This window comes from Dreissena polymorpha, chromosome 12 (genome assembly GCF_020536995.1).
Source record: "Dreissena polymorpha isolate Duluth1 chromosome 12, UMN_Dpol_1.0, whole genome shotgun sequence".
NCBI classification, from domain to species: Eukaryota; Metazoa; Mollusca; class Bivalvia; order Myida; family Dreissenidae; genus Dreissena; species Dreissena polymorpha.
Window position 1 is genome coordinate 26,792,007 of NC_068366.1, and position 18,060 is coordinate 26,810,066.

Below are 18,060 nucleotides of genomic sequence, written 5' to 3' on the forward strand. Positions count from 1 at the left end.
AATAATAAAAATAAACATTTGTGTTTTTTAACCGTTTCAAAAAAAAATTGGGGGGGGGGGGTGAGGTGGGGGTGTATAGTGTGAGGCTGTGGTGGTAATTTGTGAGATGATCTTAAAAAAAAAAATAATAGGGGGGGTGATTCGGGTGGGGGGAGGGGGGGATTCTTGGGTGCGATTGTTGGACGGTATTTCAAACATAAAATAATCAAAATAAATAGTTTTGTTTTTTAACCGTTTAAAAAAAAATTTGGGGAGGGGGTGGGGTGGGGGGGGGGGTATAGTGTGAGGGTGTGGTGGTCATTTGTGAGATGATCTTTAAAAAAATAGGGGGAGGGATTCGGGGGGTAGGGGGGGGGAGGGGGGGGGGGGCACGGGCGATGGTTTAGGTGAAGTCTATTGTGGTATGTCAGGTAAGAGTAGTTTTGTCAAAGTATCAATCAAATCTAATCATAAATAAAGAAGTTATGGCAATTTTAGCAAAATTTAATAATTTGACCTTGAGAGTCAAGGTCATTCAAAGGTCAAGGTAAAATTCAACTTGCCAGGCACAGTAACCTCATGATAGCATGAAAGTATTTGAAGTTTGAAAGCAATAGCCTTGATACTTAAGAAGTAAAGTGGATCGAAACACAAAATTTAACCATATTTTCAAAGTTACTAAGTCAAAAAAGGGCCATAATTCCGTAAAAATGACATCCAGAGTTATGCAACTTGTCCTTTTACTGTACCCTTATGATAGTTTGCGAGTGTTCCAAGTATGAAAGCAATATCTATGATACTTTAGGGGTAAAGTGGACCAAAACACAAAACTTAACCAAACTTTCAATTTTCTAAGTATAAAGGGCCCATAATTCCGTCCAAATGCCAGACAGAGTTACATAACTTTGCCTGCACAGTCCCCTTACGATAGTTAATAAGTGTTGCAAGTATGAAAGCAATAGCTTTGATACTGTAGGAATAAAGTGGACCTAAACACAAAACATAACCAAATTTTCTAAGTATAAAAAGGGCACATAATTATGTCAAAATGCCAGTCAAAGTTACATTACTTTGCTTGCACAGTCCCCTTATGATAGTTAGTAAGTGTTGCAAGTATGAAAGCAATAGCTTTGATACTTAAGGAATAAAATGGACCTAAACACAAAACTTAACCAAAATTTTCAATTTTCTAAGTATAAAAAGGGCACATAATTCTGTCAAAATGCACGCCAGAGTTATCTTACTTTGCCTGCCCAGTCCCCTCATGATAGTAAGTGTACCAAGTTTGAATGCAATAGCATTGATACTTTCTGAAAAAAGTGGACCTAAACGCAAAACCTTACCAAAATTTTCAATTTTCTAAGTATAAAAAGGGCACATAATTCAGTCAAAATGCACGCCAGAGTTATCTATCTTTGCCTGCCCAGTCCCCTCATGATAGTAAGTAAGTGTACCAAGTTTGAATGCAATAGCATTGATACTTTCTGAGAAAAGTGGACCTAAACGCAAAACTTAACCGGACGCCGACGCCGACGCAGACGCCGACGCCGACGCAGACGCCGACGCAGACGCCGACGCCAAGGTGATGACAATAGCTCATAATTTTTTTTCAAAAAATAGATGAGCTAAAAAGATCTGACACTCGATGTCATATCATAGCATATTTTATTAAACTCGTCCAGGAAATTCGTTAGTAAGCTCGCCAAAGGCTCGCTTACTAACAAAATTCCTGAACTCGTTTAATAAAATATGGTATGATATGTCAACTCGTGCCAGATCCTATATATATATATATATATATATATATATAGATTGGAGAAATATGCTGTTCAAACAGTGCTAATTACATATTTAATACATATGCCCTAGCGCTTTCGACTTTTCGTCTTCATCAGGGGCTTGTCAACACAGATATGGTTGTATATGCAATATTGGACATGACAGCGGAAAGTTCTAAAATTCAAAATTGATTGATCGTAACTCACCGATAAAAACGTGCACTCGCCTAGAGCCGTGTCCGTATTGTTACAGGCTAATTGAATGTTCGTAGTGGTTTACAATAGACTTGCTCCAGACTCATTTTAGCAATGAATCACGCAGAAAACATTTGACATCTGCCAAAACACAACCCTCTAAAGTATGATGTATGTGTTTTGAAGACTCCATTATGTGTCATTTTTGTTTATTCCATATGGAGCAAGGGTGTTCAGTCGCCTTATCCAATATGTCTCCCGCGACTTGCGTTGCTCGTCGGACCACTGTGTATTTGCTTCTATACAATTCAGAATGATATTGTCAAACGAGTGGCCCGATTCGCTGAAATGTGCGGCAACGGGAGACCTATTGAATTTGCGAGTTTTTCCAGTCGGACCTATGCAGATTCATGCGTATGTTCAATGCCATTTTTGTTTCGCCAACATGTTGCTTGTTACATATACTGCACGTCATCAGGTATACGGCATTTGCAGTGTTGCAGTTGTGTTTACCTTTAATGGATGAAATGGCACCAGATGTGGTTTTGAATATATTTGATGGGCGCATCATTTTGCATGTTTGGCACCGACTGGTGCCGCATGGTTTTGATTCTCCAAGAACAGCTTCTTCGGATTTTGGTGTTATTTTGGCACGTACAAGAATGTCCCTGATACTTTGGGGTCTTCTGTATGCCAAAATGGGCTGTTCAGGAAATATACGTTTAAGCTTGTTTGATTTTTCGATTGTGGTCCAGTGGCGGTCAATGATGTTTTTTATTTTTGGTAGCCCTGGGGCGGTATTCTGAACATTTCTTAGATATTTTATATAGAAATTTCTAATTCTTAATTTTTTTCACTTAGAAAGTTTTTTTTCTAAGATTTTCCTCTAAGAATTTTTCTAAGACCATTCTTAGAGAAAAATCGTTCTTAGAAAATAAAACTATTTTCGTTCGAAAAAGATTTCTATTTTTGACAGATTGAGCGCTTTTGCATTTGTGCGCATGCGCGATTATTACTGCGAAGCAAAACAATATGGCAACTTTGAAGGACAATGTGTGTCATTTCAAAACGCGAGTGTAATGTGTTTTAAGGCTTCAAACACATTATTTTAATTGAATATTGGATGTTATTCCATCTGCTATTCGTTAAAGCCGATAATACTGAAATCGCTCAAACGTTCAGAGTAGAGAATGGTTAATAATTCGCGACTTTCCAGTTTAGCGCCCCTAGCGGTCAGCAGGTGATTTCAAAACAAAGATGGCTGCCTATGGGGTCATGACCCATATGATATGAAAGCATTGAAAATCGATAAATATACATTAAATTCATAACGTAAACATAATCAAAGGAGAAACAAACACAACAAAGGTAAATATATTTGTTTCTGCAGTTTTTTCTTAATGCCAGCTGATAATATCAAGTCCTTACATCAAAATTGACGTGCGCTGTGTTGAAAAGACTTGGTGGGGTAATGTAAACACATTGATATCTACGTACATTGAAATGAGGTAGATTTAGGCTGAAAATAGCGTCCAAATAAAATGTTATATGTAAAAATATTAATATTAAATAAATGTAAATCCTCATTGATAGATGACAATCATTTTTAAATGAAATTCCAGTATCGACTATCATATGTGAACAGTATGTCATGAATGCATTCTTTGACTTTATTAAAATCAGGGAAACACTAAAACATGTAAAGTCTGTGTGTTCGTCTGAATATAAAACGCTTCGTGTTGAGTATTGAATACTGCTTAAGCCGGTGCTAGTGGTAAGAGATGTTTAACCTTCTATTGCCTCCCTCTCATGAATGGATATGATAAAACTGAGTCGCAAATTTTTTACTTTCATTTTTGGTTTGGTTGCTCTCAAAGGATAAGCATTTCCAGATTTATTTTTTTTATTTTTTTTTTTCATTTATGATAGGCCCCAAAAAATAAATTGATTGTTTCCGCTTTCCAGACCAACCGAATTTTTTTCTCCGGGCCCTTAAGTTTAACATTGAAAATGGCAATAACAGTGTCTGTTATGTTTATTTTTCAGATGCCTCATCATTGCTGTGTGCCGTTGTGTACTAGTGACTCTAGAGTGAAATCCTCGCAGGATCTTTCTTTCCATTCATTTCCCAAGGATGAAAGTTTGAAACAGAAATGGGTAAAGAACATTCGAAGAGACATTGGAAAGAACTTTAATTTGAACAAGCATACAAGGATATGTTCAGCTCATTTTGAGGGAACTTGTTATGAAGTGGCTGTGCCAGGACAAGTGCGTAGAAGGTTGAAAAAAGACGCTCTGCCCACAATATTTTCATGGGTCACGCCAAAAATTCCACGTAGAAAGCTATTCAGGGACAAAACACCTAAGACGCTGAAAGTGACAGAAAGTGGTCAAAGGTGTGTCTCTGGCAGTTCATTCATGATAGATCATTCATACTCTGGACCAAGTGACAATATGGACTATGTCATTGATGACTGTGACATACAGGATGTTTCTCCTTCGCCAGATACCTTGAACACTAGTAAGCAATCTTCATCTACAGATGACAGCCTTCAAGACATTGAAGCAGACCCTTCACCACACAAAGAGGACCTCTTCAAGCAGCACAAAGCCCTGCTGCATGCAAGATCTAAAGAAAAGTTTACGATTGTGCGGTTCTGTTCTTCTGATAGTGACATCAGATATTACACAGGCTTCCCTTCATACACAGCTATGTGTGCTTTCTTTCACTTCCTTCAGCCTGAATGTAACTTTTTGTACTATGTTGGTTCGGAAAATACTTCTCAAGGTAAAGCGTATGAGTTTGTGTCGAAGAGGGGGCCATCCAGATCTCTGTCTCCCCTAGAGGAACTTTTTCTCACATTGGTCCGCCTTCGAAAAGGTCTTCCAGAGAAAGTAATTGCAGACTTGTATAACTTATCTGAAGGACACATTTCGAAGATTGTGAATACCTGGATTCTTTTCCTGTTTGACAGGTTAAGGTGCCTACCGATTTGGCCGTCCCACGAACAGGTGCGAAAAACAATGCCCATTTCATTCCGGACTGATTACCCTGACACACGAGTCATTATTGACTGTACAGAGATATTCATTGAACAGCCGTCGGCATCAGTGTGCCAAAGGGAAACATTTAGCTCCTATAAACACCATAACACTGCCAAAGGACTCGTGGGTATAGCACCCAGTGGCCAAATTACTTTCATCTCAAGTTTATATGCGGGTAGATGCAGTGACAAAAAAATTGTAAGGCACTGTGGCTTATACGATATTCTGGAGGAGGGAGATTCAGTCATGGCCGACAAAGGTTTTGATATTGAAGAGGATTTGAAGGAGAGAAACCTATCGTTAACAATCCCCCCGTTTCTTGAGAACCAGGCTCAGTTCACCTCCCAACAGCTTGCGGCGACAAGGAACATAGCCGCAGTACGAGTGCATGTGGAACGAGCAATAAGAAAGGTGAAAGAATTTGAAATACTCAGACACACAGTCCCAATATCACTTTGCCCAATGTTGGAAAAAATTTGGACGGTTTGTGCTCACTTGGCCAATTTCACTGGTAGCTTATTTAAGAATAAATAAAAAGGTCCTCTTTGTGGTTCTGTCAGAAAACTTGTTTGAACAGTTACAATTTACAATGGCTTTTGTGGCACGCTAGATGGGAAGCCGGCCTTTGTGATTTTGCAGAAACTGAACAAGTGTTATTTCATATGTGTGTTCAGTATTAAATATTGTGTTAAAGAGTAAATATAATTATAGTAAGATTACTGAAGAAAAAAAAAACAATATCATTGAAAATTTAATACAGAAAACTGTGAAAAGTCCTGAATTCATATGTTTATATTTTATTTTAACCCTTTTAGTGCTGGAACCAAACTTTAATGGCCTTTACTTTTTACAGTTTGGATCCTGATCAGATGCCACTGAATGATATTTTGATAGTGTTTTTTGAAAGAAAGTTAAAATGATATTTTTAGAAATTCAGCAGATAGTTAAAATTATATTTTTAGAAATTCAGCAGACGACATATTTCCCAGCATTTACAGTGTTAACCATTTGGACACGACTGTCAGATTAATGTGAAATATCAAGAAATGATTTCCATAATTTTTATTTTTGTCAGCATGCAAACCTGAAATTTCCCTGAAAATTGGCTCCTAATATGGATATGAACTAAATACTTAGTTAATGCACCTTGAATCACTTTCAATTTCATACATGTATGGAATAACATAGTCCATGATGGAACTAGAATCAGGATTTTTCAAATAATTATTGACTCTATAGTGATATATCTTATAATAGAGTTATAAAACATACATGTCTGGTCCTCTATTTCATATTCTACTGCATTTGATATATTATCCTATTTATAGGCTATAAGACTGATTTGGAAAATACACAACATAGTTATAGTATTAAAATTAAAATGTTGCCTAAACCCTTACTGCATAAGAACCTGTAAAAAATTTTAGTGACTTATTGATCTGCTGGCAATATTAGATAATGCACACTTAAAACTGCAGGTGGCCACTGTAATCCCAATCAATGCCAATAAACAAGGGGTCATAGATCCCCTAGTGACTGTGTAGACGAGAGTTGATCAGCTGGATATTGCTTAAGGCCATGTGCCATATGAAGGATGTCCCATAATTTATGACACCTTTTTATCCATTGTTGCCAAGGACTTCCCATAGTTACAAAGAATTTTGCAAGATGTTTATATGCAGATTTGTTATTCTGTATCATCTATATAGTGCTGATGAAACACTGAGTGTATGAATGTTTGGTCACATCACTTTTTTTTTAGTCATTATCATTCATCTTTATGGAATAGAAATTAAAGAGTTTAGAATGTCATTTAAGAAATGAAATAATGAATTGTCATAATATTATGAAGTCCAAACTAATGTTTTTTATTTGAGATATAAATTAAATTATATATAGCTATAGCTCTACTTCAGAAAATACTTGTAATTAAATTTGATATTTAATATTTATATATCTTTTCCTAATGTTTGTGTTAATTTGAGATAGCAACATTTATTACTGCTATTCTTCAGAAGAACCAAAAAAATGACCTTGAATATGAAGATTTATTTTAATCTGCAGACAATTGTTTTTTCCTAATCAATTGTCCTTGTTATTTATTAAAGCTAAACCTCTGTTAAAATATTAGGTCATCTCTTGATTTTGATTATTTATAAATGATGCTTATTTTTAGTGCTTTTATTTGTTGATATATTTAAATAATAATGTTATTCCTCAAATGTGCATAGAACGCTTAATAAAATTTTTACATAGTACATTTGTTGTATATCTAATTGGTTTTTGAAAAGGTCCATGAGCCTTCTCAAACGAGTGCTTGGTGGAATCAATCCTCTCGGTGCAAAAATGAGAAAGCGATCAAGATCCATTTGGTAATGAATGAAGTCATTGAAGTTAAACTTGAAAATTAACTTAGTGTATAGAACTTATCGGAAGCCAAAGATCGTTTGTTTTTCAAATCATATAGAACCTGTAACTGTAGAAATTCAGCAGACACCATTTATACCAGACATTATATCTAAGACGAGAATGGTCACTCTTCATTCATGTTTATCAAAATTAAAAACAGAAGTAAACTTTACACTTTTAATTCATGAATTTCCATATGGAAACATTCAAAATACATATCAACATATTATACAGATTATGAGCAAGCATGAGACAGCAGTTTTTTAACCACATTTACCCTTTCAGTGCGGGAACCGAATTTTGAAGGCCTTTGCAAACAGTTTGGATCCAGATGAGACGCCACAGAACGTGGCGTCTTATCAGGATCCAAACTGTTTGCTATTCTGATAATATTCTTTGAAAAAAATCGAAGAAAATGCTAATTTTAGAAATTCAGCAGACGACATTTTAGCAGACGGCAAATTTCCCAGCATGCAAAGGGTTAAATTAAGATGACTTGTGAACTAGAACTTTACTAAACTGAAAACACATTTTGTCATGCTGATATATATGCCATTTGTATTCAAACAGTTAAAATACATATGATATAAACATATATTACAGATCTATAAAAGTACATTTTTACAATTTTTATACAAGGCAGTTTTTTTTAACCACAACATTTCAAACATGCAGTATTATTCCGACTAACTCCACTCAATTAAAGACAATTTTCACTGTAAGGAGAGCTGTGTAATTCCTGACGTAAAGTAATGAGCCATATCACATTTTCATTCATGATCTCTATACAACCAGGGCAGTTCCATGAAGACAAATAACCAGCCTCGTCTTCATCCATGTCAACACAACGTGGGTGAAACCAACCATCGCAGAAGTCACATTCAACCATCATTTCATTCTCGTCATTCTTCTGTCGGCACAGACAATACAGCTGAACATCTTTAGTAGAGCCGTCCCCGAGCTTACGTTTCTTCGACATTTTAGATCCTGCAAAAAGAATAACAATTTATGCGACTCCACACTCTGGCTCATTTGTCTTCAGACAAATACATACAATACTATTTTTTACTTGACTATGGCTTGTCTTGACAGAGAATCAAATTGGTAACCTTTGGCACTTGATGGGTGAACACTACCTCTGCCATTACACTGGTAATATCATTGTAACACACTGACAGTGACTAATTGCTGTGTGACACTATTATATGTTCTATCTAGATTTTAAACACACATGCAACTTATCAAATACTTTCGGACACTGAAATAGTCCTGTTACAGCATTTACAGTTGCACTGACTCAACCTAAGAGGCTTAGTGGTATGAATGCACTTCATCCTGTGTGTTGATGGGATTACTTTAAAATAATGATTGATTGATTTATGGTGGTAAACATTCATATTATTGTTAAAGTTCACTTATTAAATATTTTTACGCTGTTTCAAACATAAATTTAACACTTCAATGTATTAACTACCGATATGTAATGTATTTACATTACCCCACCCGATCTTTTCAACACAGCGCACCGATGCCTACCGTCAATTTTGATGATACTAAATAGATGTAATCAGCTGACTATAAAAGAATAATTGAAGAAACAATCATATTTACCTTGTAGATGAGTTTAATTCTTTTTTGATGGTGTTTAGCGAACGACTTTACTGTATATATATCGATTGTCAATGTCTTCATATCATATGGGTTATGACCCCATAGGCAGCCATCTTTGATTTGATATCACCTGCTAACCGCTAGGGGGCGCTAAACTGGAAAGGGGCGAATTAATGTGCGTCGAATCATATTCGCGTGAATGTGGATCAATTGTTAGTTGATGTTATGTGTCTATACAATCTTCAATCGAAAGCAATAAAATGTGTCAAGTCTGAATATAACACGGATGGTTGCATAATGGTATGTGTGGAATAAAGTAATTCTACATATTTATTTCATAGTTATGTCATTGTGTAACCATTCGACTTCGTCACGAATAGGAATTCCCGTCTCTAAAAATAGAACATTTTACTTGGGATGTAAACAGACGACAACTGTCAAAATCAGTGTTAAACAATGGCGACAAGTAAAAAGGAACGGGAACAAAAATTTTCGTTGGACGATTGTTTAATCCTTTGTAATTTAATGGCTGAAGGAAGTGGCATCAGCGGATTAACCAACCATGAGCTACTGAAACATAGATTTACAGAAGGTAATTAAATTCAGGGCCAAAACACCAACTTTGTGGAAAGGGCCACAGCCTTATTCAGGGAAAAAAGACACACTTTTCTGGTTTTGGGTAATGAACAATACTGAGATAGATTTTTTGATAAAAATGCATGAATTTAAAGAAATTTTTGTGGGAAATGGACTTTTTGGTTAATCAGAAGAAAAAGAGGCCCCTTTGCGAAGAAGGTTTTTTTGGCACTGAAATTATAGTTAAGTGTGTTATGTTTCTAACAGATTTTCCAATTGCACCATTGAACAAACAGTTGTTTTAGTACATTATAAAACAAGTAACTTTATACAAATATTTCAACCTAACTTAAAGTAGTTTCAATAATCACACTCCCAGCTTCTGACCCTGATCTGTAAGAATATACTCATAAAACTCGAAGCATTCAAGAAGAACTAAGCTCAAAGTTTTTACATCCATGACTTTGTAACAAATATCTACTTTATATACATTTTCATATTATGTAGACATTTCACCCACAAAATGTGAGTAAAACATCTAGGGGGGAAACGGGGGAAAATGACTGCCACCCTGTTGGAATGATGGAAAGTATAGTTTGATCCAAAAAGTTGCACATTCCCATTCTCTAATCTCATGAACTTAAAAATGGAAGATAATCTCATCATATTCATAATTTTCTTTTTAATGTTAATAATAATAATAAACATCAAAATATTCGTACCAATTTATTTGCTTTATTTGCTACTTTTAAAACAATAGAATCAATGCTTATATCATGTTAATTGTTTTATGAATGAAATAAATATATTTAATAACAGGAATAACTAGCCAAACAAAAAAGAAGATGTGGACAAGAGTGTCGGACTTGTACAATGGAAAAGCCAGCAAGTCTAGATCTGCTGACAATCTAGAAAAAAAATGGGTGAACCTGGTGGCCAAGCACAGAATAATATATACGGATCACGTGAGAGACCGTGCACTGACTGGTAGTCATCAATTAATTGCAAACTGAGAAATATAATATTTATATAAAAAGGAAAAGAATATTATCAAATATAATGCTTTACCTCTGAAATGAGTACCCAGTATTTTGTTCTTATACATTTATGTCTTATATATCACTTTGGAAATGTAAGTTCTCTTCATGTAAAGTACATGCATCAACAAAATTGAGTCTTATGTCATTTTTAACAATATAGCTTGTTTAATTTTGCTGGCAAGTAAAAACCTGTTGGTAATGATGTATCAATACACCTTCAAAAAATTCAGTTTTTTTAATTAAGTCATTACCGTACACCGATAGTAGCAAGTTTAAAATTATGCAATAGTAAAACTCTCATTTAAGTTTTGAATAAAGTTCATAAGTGTGATTATATAATTTTAACCACACATTCATAAATTCTTGAATGAAATTTTTTATTTAAGGAGGAGGTTGTTTGCAAAAAACTCTGGACATCGTGACAGAGGCGGTCATGAATGTAATTGGAATTGAGTCGCCTTCAATCGCTGGTGCTGCAGGCGTGGCACTTGACTCCAGCTTCAGTCTATTGGAGTCATTTTCAGCTGCGTATGATAATTATTTATTATCTTTTAAGTTAAAAGCAGATAAACCGTATACTACTGTTTTACCTTTTTATCCCCCGCCGGAGGCGGAGGGATATTGTTTTGGCGTTGTCCGTCCGGCTGTCCGTCCGTCCGGCACTTTTGTGTCCGGATCAATATCTTAGATGTGCTTTGGCGGATTTCATTGAAACTTGGTATGAGTATATATATGCATAAGACGATGATGCACGCCATATGGCATTGTACACGATCTGTTAATAATGGAGTTATGGCCCTTTGTATCTTGAAAAAATGCTTTTTACTATAGGCACTTTTGTGTCCGGAGCCATATCTTGGAAGTGCTTTGGGGCATTTCATTGAAATTCGGTATGAGTATATATATGGATAAGACGATGATGCATGCCAAATGGCATTGTACACCATCTGTTAATAACGGAGTAATGGCCCTTTGATTTGTAGTATGTTCATCCGTTCGATTTGCACCCATCCTTAAACAAAAGATATGTTGCGGGGGATATCAATTCTACGAATTTGCTTGTTTATATATAATAAGGCATTTAATGTTCATACTCATTAATGTAATATTCGAGACAAACTACAGGAAACACAAGCACAATCATAAAAAAAGTTTTATCAATTTCCTTCTTAAAAACATAATACAAAAACAAGTGAAAAAAAAATCGTACAGAAATGCATAACCAAGAATTATCTTAAATGCTTCATTGATTTTTAAGTACCCAAATTATTTGTGGGCTTACATATACGCTTCATGAAACAAACTTTTTTCAGCGCAATACCTTCCCATACAGTAACACAATACTTGGAAGTGGTGGCAGGGCCAAGTGAATCGGTGGATTATGGTAGCAGGTATTAACAAAATATATTTTCATAATAAAAGAAAACAAAAAGACAACAGATAAAAACATAATATCATCATATGTTTGGTGTATACAAATTATCATTTGCAGTCAAGTAGTTTTTAAAAATGCCTTTCAACATGTGATTGATATTATATTAACCCTTTGAGCGCTGTAACCGATTTTGCAGGCCTTTGCAAACAGTTTGGATCCAGATGAGACGCCACAGAACGTGGCGTCTCATCAGGATCCAAAGTGTTTGCTATTCTGATAGTATTCTTTGAAAAAAAATCAAAGAAAATGCTAATTTTAGAAATTTAGCAGACAACATTTTAGCAGACAACAAATTTCCCAGCATGCAAAGGGTTAATAAACATACCATTGTAAATTTGTACAAAATATAGTGAAAACTTAAAATATCTTTTTATCTGATTGCTAATGTAAGTGGAAATACTCATTCAGTCTTATTGTGAATGTAAGAGAGACAATTGAGAGTGTTGGGGAGCATCTATTTGTTGACAAATAAATATCAGAAAACTCATCAGTGTTTTATTAGATTTAACAATTGCTATATTCAACAAAACAAAAAATAACTTCAAGTTTCCGCTTGTTGATACTAAATTAACTATATAATCCTAAGCACATTTATTTGTTCAGTCTAGTTCATATGTCAAAGTATGACTAATGAATTCTCTTTGTCAGATGTAACTGCAGCTGTCACGGAAACGACCAACTACATGGAATGTCTTTGGAGCAACTGAAAAGAAAAAAAATTATACTTGAAATCCAGTTGTTAACACAAAAGCTACAGTCACCATAAATGTTTTTTTTAATGTAAGCTTTTGTTTTTTTTTATCAAAATCCTTAGTCCATAAAAAAATTAAATACTTTTTTAAAATAGCATTTGTTTTAATGAAAATTTAATGCATTTTTGATACAGAAAGCAATTTTGAAAGCATGAAATGCTTAAATATTTATTATGTTTGAAGACACTTTTACAATATACAATAATATATAGAATCTTCTAAATCACCTTTTTTAACACATGTATGGACTTCATTTTCAGTTGTATATTTTGTACAGTTGTGTCAGTATTACTGACAAGTTTAATTCTGTTTAATAATTTAGAAGTACGATAAAATGGTCTTCATTTAAACATTCAATGTTATTGTTCTTTATTGTTGAAAGGTACATACTTTTACAGTTCGATAATTATATTGTATCACCAAAATTGGTAACAAGTTTATGCTATTTTTTACTGTTAACTGCAATGATAATTAACATCAAAGAAATCGTAAACATTTAGATGTTTGTAAACAATGTACATGGGTTGTTCACTCTAATGTGTATTTTGATATTAACTCTTATGTCCATATTGAAATTGTTAAGTCATTAATTTAATTTGTTTTACCGTACCTTAGTTAAAATATGTTAGTGCTACAAAATCCCTGTATCGCTGAAAGAAGCTCAGGCACCTAGTCCCCCGAGTTATAACTCGTATTACCTGCTATGTGGCAGGGGTATCATCGGGCGCCACCCGACTCTTTGTAGCTAGGTTCGGCTTATATCGGGCTTCTCCCCCCATTTAAAGTTTAAAAATCCGAGTGTCACTTGTGTTCGAAGGCACAGCACTTTAAATTAACACACATTTTTAAGACTTGTTTTGTCTTTATCCAATGTAAAAGAACAAACATTTTATAGACTTGTTTTGTCTTAATCAGTTGTAAATGGGCACACATTTTTAAGACTTGTTTTGTCTCTTTCAGACGTTAATGAACACACATGTTATAGACTTGTTTTGTCTTTATCCAATGTAAAAGAACAAACATTTTATAGACTTGTTTTGTCTTAATCAGTTGTAAATGGGCACACATTTTTAAGACTTGTTTTGTCTCTTTCAGATGTTAATGAACACACATGTTATAGACTTGTTTTGTCTTTATCCGATGTAAATGAACACACATTTTATAGACTTGTTTTGTCTATGTGCGTACCTTAGTTAAAATATGTTAGTGCTACGAAATCCCTGTATCGCAGCCCATTCTGAATTCCTTGGTAAGGTACTTCCTGCTGCATGTTGGCTGGTATATCATCCCCAATCATTGGGATGTTCATTTCTTTGCAAATGTTATGCAACACTCCACATGCCATGATAACTCTGTAAAAATGACATTGAACACTATATTACACAGTGTATTATGATTATGTTGTTATTTTTAGTTCAAATAAATGTGATGTTTATGTTAAATCATCATTTTTATCATTGTAATTTTTTTGGCAACACATAAATGACTTACTGACAAGCCTTTTCAGGTTTCAATCGAATTTCCCCATGCAGGACTCCCCATCTTCTTTTCAGTTGGCCAATTCCTCGTTCAACTTTGCACCTTGTTATCTTGTGAGCTCTGTGATATCAAATTTACATTTAATAAATATAGTTAAATTATTTTGCTGATATACTTTTTAAATCACAATCAGTGTGTGATATTATTATTGCAATATATAAAAACTTTATTTATTATTGTTTGTATTGCTACACCACATGAAATAAAAACTTATTTTATGCCATGGATATAGTTGTAAACATACATTCAAAAAGCACTAACCATAACCTGATATTGTTTTATTTCAAAATGTATCATTCTAATATGTTCTCATAGTTCTAATAAATATTGTAGACAATGAATATGAATCATCTTATTGTTCAATTAAAAAAAAAATTTCATGTACCTGTTGTAGTTAACCTGTCCTGCATTGGCTGGGTTTAAATAAGGAGTGAGCAACCACTGCTTGCATGGGTAGCCACTGTCCCCGAGCAGATATTTGTGCTCGCTGGCCACATGCCCACGTTCAAAGAGTTGGTATACGCTACTCTCCCTTAGGATCCGGCTGTCATGGGTTGATCCTGGCCACCGTGCAACTATATCAATAAGTCGGTCTTGGCCATTGAATATCACCTAAAATTAAACAGTTGTGGTAGTTTGTGTGTCTTGAACATCCAATTGTTTCCAGTGATTCTATCTATTATTATGATTAGTTTATCAGAGTCTCATCAGCATACATGTATATACAATCACAACATACAATAAAAACATAAGCATAATAATAACATGCTGCCAATTTGAAATATCGAGTTATAAGAGACTATAAAATTATATAACAAAGAATCGTCATACACTTAAAGTAAAATGAAAGGGAGCTAACCCCTGAGTTCAAATTACAGAGACTGTAACATGAACTACAGAGTTACCTCTATTCCAAATACCATAAAGTTATATAGTATCCACTAAAGTCTGGAAATCAATTAAAACAGCTTTGTACAATCTTAGAGTTATGAGAACAATTCACATATAGCACAGTACAGTTAAAGACTATATAACATAATAAAAGTTTGATTATGTCACTGTCAAATGCATCATTTTATTAAATAAGTTAAACATAGAATCATAGATGTTCAATTAAATCCTGTATACAGACACGTTTTGAATGAAAATTGGAAAACTATGTATGAATGTAGGAAGTTAGGCTTCTATATGTAAAAATAAATGTGTACATGAATTGCTATTTTTTTTACCTGGGTATTAATCGAATGATATCCCATTCTATTAACATAGGCGTCCTCATTGACATGCGGAGCTTGAATTTGGACTTGCGTCCCGTCAACCACTCCAACAACATTGGCAAAGTTGGCTATACCTTGGAAGTCCGTCTTCACCCTGGTTATATCATGCATACTGGTTGGGAATGTTATGTTTCTTGTCATCGTTTCCTGGTTAGCCAGCATCTCTGTGAATTGTGTCACAGCTCTTGATACAGATGGCTGTGACAGTTTATGGATGTCTCCATCATTGATTTGAAAGTCACCCGACGCAAAATAGCGTAGGGTGACAATTATTTTTTCCAAAGCGGAGACATTTCTTTGGCCAAGTGTTCTTGGCGCTAATCGATCACCATATTCATCATTCAGCCGATCAATACCATCCTTATCTAGACGATATCTACGAACAACCTCCATGTTTGTGAGGTTTTCATAGGTATCGAGTCTTTCATTCATATCTACAAGTCAATAAATAAACAAGGTTTATATCCATATTATCTTACTTGCAAAACAAATACACAAATAATAATATTAGAAACATTGTGTAGTTTTCTGAGAATTTTTTTCATAAAAGCGGAAATTTCTGAGAAAACTGGGCATAATGCTTGTGAGTAAATTGTCATCCCAGATTAGCCTGTGCAATCCGCACAGGCTAATCAGGGACGACAATTTCCGCTTTTATGAAAAAAATTCAAACGATCATGCACACATTATAGTGGGATGCAACAGTTGCTAATTTCCTCATTAGGTGGGATTTCATTTGTCGGGTCAGGTATGAGTGCTTATAGGTCCTTTAGATTTTCACATCTTATACCAATGTTCATTTCATAGGCAATTGCTCAATGAGTATATTGATATCACCATCCAATTACAAATTTAATATGAACAGTTCAACCAACAATATAAACAACGCTAGGATGACAATAAATAAAAATGGAAAACAAAAAAATTACATCACGTTTTTAAGAAATTAAGTATAAAACTTTAAAAGTGAAAATAGTATAGTAAATTGACATGTGATTTAGATTACACTTTCTCCAATTCAAGAATTGTTACGATACCAATTTCTAAATCCATACAGTTTTATAAAATTACAGTATGAGCATTTAACTTGAAAGCACAAGAGATGATGTGCTTTTGCATCGTTATGTTCCTATTTAAATTGGAAACGTTCATTTAAAGTTTTCGAAGATGTAAACAAAACTGATACGTCCGCCATAAGTCCGCCATATTTGTTTTGACGGAAATGTATCTAAGGAGGTTTCGTCACTTTACAGTTTCGTATTTTGTAAAATAGGAAAGTGAAGGTTTCGACATAGTAATACATTCTAGGATGATAATAACTGTCAACGTATATATTGTGGTGAATTTTGTTCCCACATTTTAAATGCGTTTGTAAACATACGAGAGATGGATATTTATGTTACGTTATCTACATATTAGGTGCGTTTACGTCATTTAAAATGTAAAGATTGTTTAACAATGTTAAATTTAACTTACCTGTGGTGGTTTGACGTGAAATTCGATATTTTTTTCAATAAATCAACACAAAATGGCCGAAAAATATTTTCTCTAAGAAAATTCTATACGTTATAGACAGGTGTAGAGGTTTCTAACTTTTATAGTAAAATTCGGCGACTCTTAGAAAATTCTAAGACATTAGAACGTTTCTAAGACAAAAACTAAGAAAATATTACAGTTATAGTAAAATTCTTAGAAAAAATGTGAATTCTTAGTGAAAATTTTGTCTAAGAAAGTTTCAGTTGGTAAGTGACCACAAACGGTATGCGAGTGTTTGGCGTTTTGCTTTTGTATTGGAGTAGGTCCTCCCTATGTAAATTTCCGGCTTTGGTAATGGATTGGGATACTTTCGTGTCATTGTACCCACGTCTGCATAATTGTTCGGTTAGCTCCTTTGTTCGGATTTCAAAATCTGATTTTTGGGTACAAATCCGCCGTATTCGAAGGGCTAAGCTAAATGGTATATTCCTACAGCAGTGTGGTGGATGGCAGCTTGTAGGTAGAAGGTACTGGTGGCTATCTGTGGGTTTTGAATAAAGGTCGGTTATAGAGGTAATGCACCCCATTGAACTCAACGTTATTACATTTCAGGATGAGGGTCAGAAAATCCACTAATGTTTTTGTTGAAGGGTCTTTTGTGTCTCTTGTTTCCCAAGCATGTGTGAAGGCCTCAATGCCTTCTTCGTGGGGAATGTTTATATATATATATATATATATATATATATATATATATATATATATATATATATATATATATATATATATGTGTGTGTTTTTGGGTGTGTGTGTGTGTGTGTGCGGGTGTGTGTGTGTGTGCGGGTGTGTGTGTGTGTGTGACAAAGGTAAGACCATTTAATATTGGTATAAAATTGTGTGTCAAAACCTAATACCTATATAATAATGAGTATGTTGATTTCGCCAGGGTAT

The 18,060-nt window shown here is 34.5% G+C and overlaps 3 protein-coding genes and 1 long non-coding RNA gene across 4 annotated transcripts; 2 read left to right on the plus strand and 2 right to left on the minus strand.

The window, feature by feature from the left end:
* Nucleotides 1-3,171: 3,171 nt before the first annotated feature.
* LOC127853674 (uncharacterized) lies at nucleotides 3,172-7,172 on the plus strand. Its single transcript, XM_052388376.1, has 2 exons — nucleotides 3,172-3,320; nucleotides 3,999-7,172. The coding sequence occupies exon 2, from the start codon at nucleotides 3,999-4,001 to the stop codon at nucleotides 5,529-5,531; it is 1,533 nt and encodes a 510-aa protein (XP_052244336.1). The 5' UTR covers nucleotides 3,172-3,320; the 3' UTR covers nucleotides 5,532-7,172.
* Nucleotides 7,173-7,569: 397 nt separating this feature from the next.
* On the minus strand, nucleotides 7,570-9,186 carry LOC127853676 (uncharacterized). The gene is made up of 2 exons (XR_008036713.1): nucleotides 9,018-9,186; nucleotides 7,570-8,393 (listed from the first exon to the last, which is right to left on the minus strand). It is a non-coding gene; the product is annotated as an uncharacterized LOC127853676 (long non-coding RNA).
* A 141-nt stretch (nucleotides 9,187-9,327) lies between these two features.
* On the plus strand, nucleotides 9,328-14,700 carry LOC127853395 (uncharacterized). Its single transcript, XM_052387906.1, has 5 exons — nucleotides 9,328-9,609; nucleotides 10,413-10,580; nucleotides 11,020-11,161; nucleotides 11,947-12,024; nucleotides 12,717-14,700. Exons 1-5 carry the CDS (start codon nucleotides 9,474-9,476, stop codon nucleotides 12,832-12,834), a joined length of 642 nt encoding a protein of 213 aa, XP_052243866.1. The 5' UTR covers nucleotides 9,328-9,473; the 3' UTR covers nucleotides 12,835-14,700.
* Nucleotides 14,010-16,098, minus strand: LOC127852473 (putative nuclease HARBI1). The gene is made up of 3 exons (XM_052386428.1): nucleotides 15,589-16,098; nucleotides 14,745-14,971; nucleotides 14,010-14,172 (listed from the first exon to the last, which is right to left on the minus strand). Exons 1-3 carry the CDS (start codon nucleotides 16,066-16,068, stop codon nucleotides 14,010-14,012), a joined length of 870 nt encoding a protein of 289 aa, XP_052242388.1. The 5' UTR covers nucleotides 16,069-16,098.
* Nucleotides 16,099-18,060: the final 1,962 nt, after the last annotated feature.

Excerpts from the sequence above, each read along its gene's own strand:
- LOC127853674 (XM_052388376.1), top strand. The coding sequence starts at position 3,999 with ATGCCTCATCATTGCTGTGTGCCGTTGTGTACTAGTGACTCTAGAGTG.
- LOC127853395 (XM_052387906.1), top strand. The coding sequence starts at position 9,474 with ATGGCGACAAGTAAAAAGGAACGGGAACAAAAATTTTCGTTGGACGAT. Across the intron at positions 9,610-10,412 it reads GAAACATAGATTTACAGAAG|GAATAACTAGCCAAACAAAA; the intron begins GTAATTAAATTC and ends ATTTAATAACAG. Across the intron at positions 11,162-11,946 it reads TTGGAGTCATTTTCAGCTGC|CGCAATACCTTCCCATACAG; the intron begins GTATGATAATTA and ends AACTTTTTTCAG.
- LOC127852473 (XM_052386428.1), bottom strand. The coding sequence starts at position 16,068 with ATGAATGAAAGACTCGATACCTATGAAAACCTCACAAACATGGAGGTT. Across the intron at positions 14,972-15,588 it reads ATCATTCGATTAATACCCAG|GTGATATTCAATGGCCAAGA; the intron begins GTAAAAAAAATA and ends GTTTAATTTTAG. Across the intron at positions 14,173-14,744 it reads GGACAGGTTAACTACAACAG|AGTTATCATGGCATGTGGAG; the intron begins GTACATGAAATT and ends TCATTTTTACAG.